Source organism: Cyprinodon variegatus, unplaced genomic scaffold (genome assembly GCF_000732505.1).
Source record: "Cyprinodon variegatus isolate N-32 unplaced genomic scaffold, C_variegatus-1.0 Scaffold555, whole genome shotgun sequence".
Taxonomy (NCBI): domain Eukaryota; kingdom Metazoa; phylum Chordata; class Actinopteri; order Cyprinodontiformes; family Cyprinodontidae; genus Cyprinodon; species Cyprinodon variegatus.
The window spans coordinates 359,203-369,546 of NW_015151008.1; the positions used below are offsets into that span (position 1 = coordinate 359,203).

The 10,344-nt window shown below is 45.7% G+C and overlaps 1 protein-coding gene across 1 annotated transcript in view; it reads right to left on the reverse strand.

Annotated features, from left to right (window-relative positions):
- ttn (titin) overlaps nucleotides 1-10,344 on the reverse strand; it is a 206,646-nt gene that overhangs the window by 180,491 nt on the left and 15,811 nt on the right. The window contains exons 15-32 of the mRNA XM_015391676.1: nucleotides 9,581-9,650; nucleotides 9,312-9,503; nucleotides 9,086-9,228; nucleotides 8,863-9,011; nucleotides 8,556-8,783; nucleotides 8,086-8,327; nucleotides 7,759-7,991; nucleotides 7,502-7,666; nucleotides 6,124-6,292; nucleotides 4,342-6,038; nucleotides 3,975-4,256; nucleotides 3,625-3,891; nucleotides 3,239-3,511; nucleotides 2,890-3,153; nucleotides 2,555-2,815; nucleotides 830-1,090; nucleotides 460-723; nucleotides 114-374 (exon numbers count right to left, since the gene is read on the reverse strand). Of these exons, the coding sequence (XP_015247162.1) occupies nucleotides 114-374; nucleotides 460-723; nucleotides 830-1,090; nucleotides 2,555-2,815; nucleotides 2,890-3,153; nucleotides 3,239-3,511; nucleotides 3,625-3,891; nucleotides 3,975-4,256; nucleotides 4,342-6,038; nucleotides 6,124-6,292; nucleotides 7,502-7,666; nucleotides 7,759-7,991; nucleotides 8,086-8,327; nucleotides 8,556-8,783; nucleotides 8,863-9,011; nucleotides 9,086-9,228; nucleotides 9,312-9,503; nucleotides 9,581-9,650 (5,421 nt within the window). The remainder of the gene's footprint in view (nucleotides 1-113; nucleotides 375-459; nucleotides 724-829; nucleotides 1,091-2,554; nucleotides 2,816-2,889; nucleotides 3,154-3,238; nucleotides 3,512-3,624; nucleotides 3,892-3,974; nucleotides 4,257-4,341; nucleotides 6,039-6,123; nucleotides 6,293-7,501; nucleotides 7,667-7,758; nucleotides 7,992-8,085; nucleotides 8,328-8,555; nucleotides 8,784-8,862; nucleotides 9,012-9,085; nucleotides 9,229-9,311; nucleotides 9,504-9,580; nucleotides 9,651-10,344) is intronic.

Genomic DNA, 10,344 nt, shown 5'->3' on the forward strand with positions numbered 1-10,344 from the left:
GTTTAGAGGAGAAAAGAAAAAAACATTGTAGAGTAAATGTAGTTTATATCACTTTCTTTATTGAAAGTTTTTCCTTCTTAATAATTCATGACAGCGTGTTCAGTGTTGCGTACCCTCTACAGTAAGCACGGCGCTGCACTGCAGGTGTCCAACCACAGCTGTGTACTCTCCTGCGTTGCTGCTGTCCACGTTCTGCAGGATCAGTTTGTGAGCTTTTCTCTCCGACAGAATCTTGCACTTCTCGCTCGACTTCAGCTCGACGCCCTTGAACATCCACTTCACAGGGACGTTGTCGTGCGACAGGCTGAGCTCGAAGGAGGCTGTGCCGTCCAGCAGGGATTTCACATCCTTAATCTTCTTGACAATCTTGATCGCTACAGAGATAAAGAGTAGTAGGGGTAACTAAACAGAAAGAAAAACCTGCTGGACGGTATTGTGTTTAGGGGTAGAGGTACTCACTCTCTACGTTGAGTCTGGCGTTGGCGGACAGTTTTCCCAGTTTGAAGGAATAAACCGTCTCGTCCTGTGTGTTGCAGTCCTTGACCTTCAGAGTCTGGATCGTTCCCTCTGAGATGATCTCGAACTTGTCGCTGTTCTGCAGTTCAACTCCGTTCCGGATCCACTGGGATCCTTTCACGTCCGGGTGGGTGAGTTCCAGAGAGAACATGGCCTCCTGGGTCTCTGTGACTGTCTGGTTCCTTAAAGTCTTCCTGATCTTCACCGCTGCAGTCAAAAAGAGAGGAACTCATTAATTCCACGTTTATCCTCGGATTACCTTCTCTCCAGCTTCTTGTCTTGTGACTGAATGGTTTGGGAAGCTGGTACTCACCCTCCACCTTGAGGTTGGCGCTGGTTTTAGAGTTGGCCACCTGATAGGTGTACTCTCCGACATCCTGTGGTCGGGTGATGACGATGACGAGGCGTCTGACCGCCCCGTTCACCTCGCTCACAGTGTTGTCATTGAAGTCCACGGGCTGACCGTCCTTCAGCCACTTGCCTTCAGCGTCTGCGTTGGCGACTTCACATTCAAACTCAGCAGTCTGAGACTCGGCGACCGCCACGTCCTGCAGTGGACGTGTGATGGCTCCACCTGGTGGTTGCATAAAGAAACAGCTGTGACTATGTTGTATTTCCCCTGTTGTTTTGTTGTTAATTTACAGTTGAAACCAGATGACTTATTTTGACCAACACATGAAACAGCGACCGCATTCATCTGCTTACCACTAGAACCCCTAATGTGGTCATATTGATGGCTTTCAGATTTTGAATTGAAAGTTTTGAAACATTAATATTTGGTTGGTCTTGTTATGTAACCTTCCCTATTTCTCTATCACCTTTATTTCCATACTGTTTTTGTTTTCTAAAAATACTGAAATAAAAAAAAAACATGTACTTTTTGGTTGCCTATCCTGAACACTCCAGAATTCCTTGCTAAAGTCGTCACTAAAATAGCTTTTAGAGGAACTCCAATGCTACGTTCACACCGCATAAGATTTTAGCAGCAAAAAAGCGCCTGCTGCTTCATTTTTGATGCTTGTACAAATAAAGGTCAGACACACCTGAAGAGCTTCTTTTATGCTCCTAAAGCACATCCACTAAAGTGTGGACAAATGTGTCTGATGCTTCTGCTGCTCCTGTGCTCAGTAGCAGAGAGTGGTGTTGTTATATTTGCTGTGATCAATGAAAAGTAAAAAGTAGCTTGAATCTATTTTTAACTGAGAAAGTCCACCTTAAATCATTGACTGTGCACTCAGTTCTTCCAGATTACCATCCTGCCTTAAAATAATATTTCTCTGACGGAGCGTGCAGATCCCCGCAAACTGCCGATTTGCTCTCACTGGGAATCCCCAGAAGCAGCTGCCTCAGGCTCAGTAACTTCTTGGGGATTTCCCCTTACTGTAGGTGGCAGCTAGAAGTAGATGTTAGCGCTTTATAGGTATGTGGCACAAACTGCAGGCAGCAGGATAATAAAAGTGAACATATTGTGCCGGCAGGTTTTGATATTTTAAGTTGATTTAGGTGTTTAAACTGTTTTACTGGAGTGATCATAGCGCTCTCCATCAGCAGCGATGTGTCCGTCTCCCTGCCAGCTCCCAGATCAGCTTCTCTGATTGGTTGATGTAGCACGTAGGGCAGCAAAAATGTAATTTTTCCAACTTTGGCTGCCGCTAGTGAAGCGTGTCACGCGCCTCAGATCCTCAGAAGCTTATGAGGCGCCGCTCCTGCTACTCTAGATCCGTCCAGATGCCCTGCTCCTGCTGCTCTAGATGCACTGCAAGACCTTTTGATGAGTGTCAACCATAGACTTTGCATTTAAAGTGGTTGCTCCAGCTGCTCAAATTGCGTAAGGTGTGAACATAGCATGAAAGCAAAAGAGGATTGAGAAATGCTTTAAAGTATTATTGATGCTGATTTGGGCAGAGAGGGAGAAAAAGGTGACAACAACAGCGGCTTTAAATCCAGCCTGCAGATGATCACCTGCCCCCAGCAAAAAAATCAAGTCAATGTATGCCTAACTGACTGAACTTCTTCATAGCTTTGAGTTTTCACCTACCAGAGACAGTGAGCTGAGCACTGGATGTCTTTTCTCCAGCGTGGAACATGTACTGGCCCTCCTCATCCTTCATGGTGTCAAAGACCACCAGAGAGTGAGAAGTACCCTTGGATTCTATCTTGTATTTGGCCCCAGCCTTGAGCTGCTGGTTTCTGAAGGTCCACAGGGGGTCGATACCAGGATGTGAAACTTCCACGCTGAAGGTAACGTTCTGGGACTCTGAGCAGACTTTGTCCTCCATGTGCTTCACAATCTGGACCTCTGTTAGGACAACCATCATGACATTAGGACTGAAACTTACAAACCTCATGAGGAGAAAATGTAATCCAACTTACGTTCAACAGTCAGGTTGCAGCTGGTTTCCACCTTGCCAACCACCAGTTTGTATCGTCCTTCGTCTGAAGCAAAGGTCCTGGTGAAGACCAAGCGCTGCTTGGCACCCTTTGCCACAGCCTGGACGCGGTCACTGGGCATCAGCAGTTTGTCGTTGTGGTACCATTTGACAGAGCTGATGTCCTGAGCAGAGATCTTGGACTCAAGGACCGCCTTTGTGCCCTCGGTGGACGAAACGTCCTTCAACGGCACCACGATGTCAATGGCTTTAAGGAAATAAAGTACAAAGTAAAGACCAAATGGACCAAGGTGGAGTGGTGCATTCACTTTCATGAGAAACCCAACGCTTACTCTGCACATTGAGTTTGCACGAGGTGGAGATGTCGTGAGTTGGAACTATGAAGGAGTAGGACGCCGTATCTTCTCTGCTGACGTTCTCCACTAGCAGTTTGTGTACATGTTTGTCAATGACGATGTGGACACGGTCTGAGGCGGAGATTGCTTGGCCGTTTTTAAGCCAGTTTCCTTCGACGTTCTCCTGAGAGAACCTGACCTCCAGCTGAGCAATGTCCCCCTCACAGATAGTGAGGTCAGTCAGCGGTTGCATCAGGGTCACTGGGCGCACTGCATGGAGCACAAACATGTTCATCAACCAATAATCAAATGTTGCTATGAGAAATAAGATTAGAAATATATGCTATATTTGCTTTGAGTCAACAGTCTTCTAAAATGCTTACATTTCATTTTTAGCGCGGCACTGGTGCTCAGATCTCCACAAACAAAGGTGTACTTTCCCTGGTCTTCCTTCCTGACGTCCTTAACGGCCAGTGTGTGTCGTCCTCGGCGGGAGGATATGACATATTTGCTACTGGGAGAGAGCTCCTTCTCTCCAAAGAACCACGTTCCCTCAGCATCTTCGCGGGACACCTCAACCTCAAACTCTCCAGCGTAGCTCTCTGGTACCTCGATGCTCTCCAGGGGTTTGATAAGCTCCAGAGCAGCACCTGAGGTACAGAAGAACATCAAGAACCTTGATCTGATTTACACACAAACCTGACATTATTAAATAGGAATCAGGAGTAAATACCTTCTACTTGCAGCCTTGCGCTTGTCCTGATGTTTTCGTCGTCAATGACAACACAGGAGTATTCGGCATCATCGCTCATTTCTATCATCAGCACAGACAGGAAGTGGACCTTCCTGTCAGAATGCATTCTGTATTTGTCTCCTGAGAAAATCTCATCATTATTCTTCAGCCATTTGACCTTGACAAATGGTTCGTTGGTTTCACATTCAAAGGTCACCATGGTGTCCTTCTCATTGGCATTGACATCTGCTAGGTTTTGAGTAAAACTAATGGCTGTCTTGGCTGCAAAAGAATCACATAATTAAACTTTGAGGTCAGAAGAAACATGATAAGAACGTAAAAGAAAGGATTTTGCATGTGGATTTACCTTGCACCAGGAGGAAGGCGTGGCTGGAGGACTCTCCGGCGACATTTATGGCCTTGACCATGATGCTTGCAGAGTCCTCTGCTGTAACATCTAGGATTACCAGTTCACACACATTATCTTCTGGCCAATACCAGTAGACACGCTCCGATTTTTCAAGCAGGACACCGTTCTTGAACCACTGGCACTCAGGCTCAGGTCTGCCAACCACTCTGACTCTAAAGTGAACCTCATCTTTTGGAGAAACAGTCTGGCTTGCTATGCGTTCCAGGATGTGTGGAGCCTCCATGCTGGGTGACAGCTGGATCCTCTCTGGTTTGATCGTGGGGATGGTGATGTTTCCTTGCTCTTCCAGCCTCCTCCTTTCAGCCTCTTCTACCTCCTTCATGTGATGAAGCAGCTCATCTTTAGTCTTCTTTAGTAAATCTTCATAGGAGTCGTCCCTCTTGCGAGACTTGAACTCGACTGCAGATATAGACTCGTAGAAACCCTCCTCCGTTCTGCGCTTGAACTTGCTCTTTAGCTCATCAGACTCCTCTGAGGTTTTCTCATGAACAATTCTCTGGGCCTTACGTAGCATAACGACTTCCCTGTCTTGTGGGACCTCGCTAGGTCTGTCTACCTTGACGATATCAAATCCGATTTTGCCGGAGTCATGAGAGACCTCAGCAGCTTTGGGTTCTGGGGCACGCCGCAGTACTGATCTAAAGTCCTCTCTCTGTTGGATCTCCAGCTTCACGGTGTGCTCGGTCGTGCCTAATGGGTTATCTGCAACTACTCTGACCTCACCAGAGTCGTAGGACTTGACATCTACGATCTCCAGGTAGTAGATTCCATCGTAACGGAGTCGGTATCTCTTGCTTTTGCGGATGAGTTGTCCGTTAAGGTACCAATTAACCTTTGGAGCCGGGTAGCCAGTCACCCTGCAGCGGAACCGAGCAATGTCCCCTTCCAGCACCCTTGCTGGTTCTGGAAGCAAGACAATATCAGGTTTTGTCTTTTCGGATTCTTCATCAAGGCTGACCCCTGCAGGCCCTCCTTCATGAGCAAAACGCTCAATTTCATCCATTCGATAGGCTCCCTTCCTGCCTTCAGGGAGCTGGGATTCCTCAACGAGGCCCTTCTCGTCCTTGACAATCAGGGTAGCTGAGGTCTGGTCAACTCCAAACTTGTTGGTGGCTCTACAGGTAATCACGCCGCTGTCTCTAGCGTAAGCGACCTCGTAGTCAAGGCTGCAGTAGCCAAACTCGTTGACCATCCGCAGCCTGTTAGCAGCAGCCAGAGGCTTCCCGTCATGCAGCCACTCCACCACCATGGTGGGGTCTCCGATGGGAGTGAGCCTACACTCGAAATGAGCCGGACCGAAACGCTTCATCCTGATGGAGGTCAGCTTCTTCTTGAACACTGGTTTCTGTTGCTTCTCCTTGTCATAAAGGTCACCTTCCTCCCACTGCTCTTGGCCATAGCGCATATGGAGCGGCTCCAGCTCAGGAGCTGCGATCTCCTTTGCCTTGTAGGTTCCTTTAGGAATTATGAGCTTCCTCTCAATCTGAGGGGCAGCGTGGTCGACTTCAACGTTGACTCTGCAGCGGGTGGTGTCTCTGCCAGCCTTGTTGATGGCTGTGGCGGTGTACCAGGCACTGTCAGAGCCGGCAGCTGAAGGGATTTGAAATTTGGCTTCTCCTTTGATTCCTTCAATCCTAGAAAAAGCATCCAGCCAAGTCAGCCAACAAACCACCTGCTTTAAAGTGACAGAGAATCTTTTGTCGATGAGGTAAGACTTACCTGATGTGTGGGTGCTTCTGTGGGCTGATGATGTCGCTGTTTTTCAGCCAAACAATGTCTGGCAGGGGGTTTCCAATGGCTTTGACAGCCAGTTCCACCAGCGTGCCCTGCCTCACGGTGATGTTCTTCAGCTTCTCCACAAACTGTGGTCTGGATACGCTTTCTCTGGCTGCAGATCCCAGAGTAACACCACAGTTAATAATGACAGACATCCAAAGTTCCAAAAACCCATTTCAGGGAGATGCTTATTGAACCAAACAACTACAACCTCTGTTCAGGAAATTATGTTTTGTTTTTATAATGTTTTTTGTTGTTGGCATTCATATAAATATACTGGTGAGATAACTTAGTATACGTTTGACTGGTTTTTGGTATATGTCTATTCTGAATTTATAGCCCCCCCCAGAGAAAACTCCACCAGCTACTATTGGCCAAGATGCTCCTGTTTACATTAAAAAAGAAAATGAACATACAGCTGTCCCATCTTTCTGGCCATGATAAACACACCTCATAAGATTATCACCATCATGGGCCGGAATAGAAATTATAAACACAGACACAAGTTTGTATGTAGAGGTGTTTTTTTGTTTTTTCTTTCACAGTTGCACATTTCAAGCTTTCAGTTTTCAAGTATTTAATAAAGATAAATTGTGCCTTCATCAGTAGTGGATTAGTGATATACGGTTAAGTTCACGTGGGCCAATTCAGTTTGGTTCAGGTAGATATTTCATGATGCAGAAAATCACCATCTTATTGTATAATTTATTTATGATGCTTTATAATAATAAATAAGTGCCATAAAATAGTTGCTCATGTGCTTGCATTAATCATCTGTGCCCATGTTTTTTTTAAATAAATAATTGCCTAAAATTATTTTTGTTTGTGTGATTTGCACACTCCATCATTCTTCACCTTCACTTGACATGGATACACTTTAGTATATTCTGCTGTAAAATGAGGCGACTGTAAAAGTGTAAACTGAAACTTATTGGCTTATTTTTCTGACTAATCCAATCAGCGCTCTGACAACCGGTGGCCTGGAACGCTGGTTGAACAGAGCATCGGTTTGGACAGACAAGCTGCACAGGTTTCACCAGTAACCTCCTCCTCACACCCAGCGCTCTCTTGCTGTATGTGCAATCTTAGTGGTTCTAATCCGCACATGATACACAAATTATTGTACTGTCTGCCCGCTTTCACTCGCATTAAAAAAAATCACCACCTTGCAAAGTCTAAAATCCGGGATAATTTATACAACTCACGGCATCCGTGAACAACTATCTATATCAGGGAGACTCCCAGAACTTCCGGGAGAATTAGGATGTCTGTAATGGCGACTTATGAAGGTTCCTTTAGGTTTAACCAAATTCAGACTTACGTTCAACTGAGAGAGTTACGGATACAGACGTTCGTCCAGCTCTGTTCTGAGCCACAACCGTCCATTCTCCGGAGTCTTTTGGAACAGCCGGGACGATGATCAGGGACTGGGTACCGTCCTCTTTAATCACTATCTTGTGTGTGAAGTCATTGACGATTTGTTGTCCTGAAAATGAAGGAAAATTAAGATCTTAATTTCTTAGAGGCCAAACAAAAAATAAAATGTTACTAAACATTTTCTAACACCATCTATCTCACCGTTATGGAACCAGTAGGTTTCAGGCATTGGCCTGCCGACAACCTTCAAGTCAAATCTTGTGGTTTGACCCTCTGAGCACTTTATGGAGGAAGGCTTAAGGACAAACACTGGTTTGTAGAGTCTATCCAGGTGAGCTTCATCTGTCTCTTCGAGTCGGCGAGCCGGAGAACGTCCTGGCGAACGGCTCGAAGAGCGACCGGGGGAGCGGCTCAGGGAGCGAGGAGAGGCGGATCTAAAGAGGGAATCGCCATTGTATCGGTTAACCGGCATGTTTCGACCCATTATTTACACCTGGAGTATTAGATCAGCAGATCTTTAACACTGACCTGATCCGCTGCATGGACGGCTGTGGCGTGTATCTGGGAGGGGTTACACCTCCAGAGGGCTCCACGTAGAGCTTCCCAGAGCTGACAGCATTTCCCTTCATGTTTGAGGCGAAGGCTGTGTACACTCCTTCATCCTCTGGTTGGACCACAGACATACGGAGGCTGGCTCGTCCATCTTGGAGAACCTCCATCTGGTACCGCCCACCGGGTCTGATGCGCTGACCATCTTTGTACCAAACGATCTGCAGAAGGTTTTCATTCATATCAATGAAGTAATCCTGAAAATGTTCGTTTCAGCTTTCTGTACAGGAAATTGTTAAACAGAGGCTCTACAAAATATTTAAGGGATCATAAAACTAACAAAGAAACTCCCTGAGCCAGAGCAAGATCATCACTACCACACAGACAAGTTCAGATCTGATTTGCCTGATCTATACATTAAAGAGATGGGGCAAGTAACTTTTTTGCACCTTGGGGAGTGGCGTTCCAGACACCCTGCAGTGGAAGGTGACTCCCATTCCCTCCATGATCCGATAGTTTTTCACTGGTGTTTCAAAGGCCGGCTGCAGAGCCTGGTCCTCTGCGACAGTCACCATCAGCTCTCCGTCCTCCGTCACCAACTCTCTGTAGGAGATCCTCAAGATGCGGATCTCGATCTCCTGGATGATCCTCTCTTCAAACGCTGAAATCATGAACTCCTGGAAGAGGACGACATTCCCATTAGCCTAGAGGTGGATAGCTTAGCCTGTAAGGTCACAGATCTGATGGAAAGGTTACCGTCTCTGAGACGAAGCTCATTGGAGTCGTCACCCTCCTTTGTTCGAACTCGTACTGAGTCACGACTGGAGGGGGTTCCTGGATCACGGTGGTTGTCACTTCGGTTTTATAGGTCACGTCCTGCTGCTTCATGTAGGCTTCATATTGCTCTGCGAAGAGAAATGTAGTGAGAGGCTAGTCCAATAAACGTAGAGATGAGGATGATAACCAGAGACGGAGGTACCTTCATCCAGTAGGATGGCAGAGGCTGAAGCTTCTCCAAGTGGATTCTTAGCAAAGACAGAGTATTCTCCAGCATCGTCAGCGAAAGTCATAGAGATCTCCAGTCTGCATTCTCCAGTGTCCTTCTTGTAGGCAACTTTGTATCTGAAGGAAGAAAACAGTGCATCATCTTCTCTGAACCAAGTTCTATATTATAAACCCGATGAGGGGGGCACCGTGGAGCGTACCTGTATCCAGTGGTGAGCGGAACACCACTCTTCTTCCAAATTATGTGAGGTTTGGGGTTTCCTGCGATCTGACACTCAAACACGACACTCCCTCCCTCCACCAGCTTCTGGGGGACGGGTTTCTTAATGAAGAAGGGAGCAGCAGATTCTCCGGCGCTCACCTCCGTCTGCTCCCTCGTCTCGACGGCAAAGCTGCGGAGAAGCAAAACCCGCGTTCAGCTGCAGCTCGGAGAAAGCAGACACTGAAGGTTTGGATGTTTAAAACTCACGTTTTGGCCTGTGTGATTCCTGTTTCTGTGACCGTCACCATCTCCTCTCTGCTCTCTATGTCCTCTGACACTAAAACACAACCAGCAGCAGCCAGATTAGACAGAACGTTTTCACCTTTTAAACCTAATTTTCCCTGATAGAGCAGAATGGAGTCATAATGACAACCATTGGTCTTATTTTATCCTTTCAACAACAGAAGGGCCACAGGTTGGGTAAAGTAACATGTTTCTATATATCTATAGATAGAGATATATTTTTACTTTAAGAACATCTGTCCCATGTTTTATTGCACTATTAGTTTTTATGTTTAAGTTAGTAATAAACCTATAGAAACGCCAAACAAAACCAAAGAAAATAGTTTTTGAGGCAGAGATTCAGTTGTAGCCTGAGCGGCAGACAAAGTCTAATCTTATCTGACTCTAAGATCTCTAAAGACGTTTCCCTTCAAGCAGATTAATTTACTTTAATCTCTTCACAGTTAATTACAAACAAACCTCAGACTCCGATTGATTTATTGGGATTTATGTGGCAGAATGGAGCAAAATGGACTGATATTCTCTTTTATAAATAATATTCTGAAAATGTGTTAAGTTGCTATTTTCATAATGTTCTTAAATACATTTAGTTGTAATGAACTGTCTTTTGAGATCAGTGAGAGATCTGTTTAAATAAGAATCAGTGAACACAGTTCTGGAAAAAATATATGAAGAGTAGTTCTGAATAAAAAATATAATTTTTGAACTTCATAAAAAGTCCAAATATA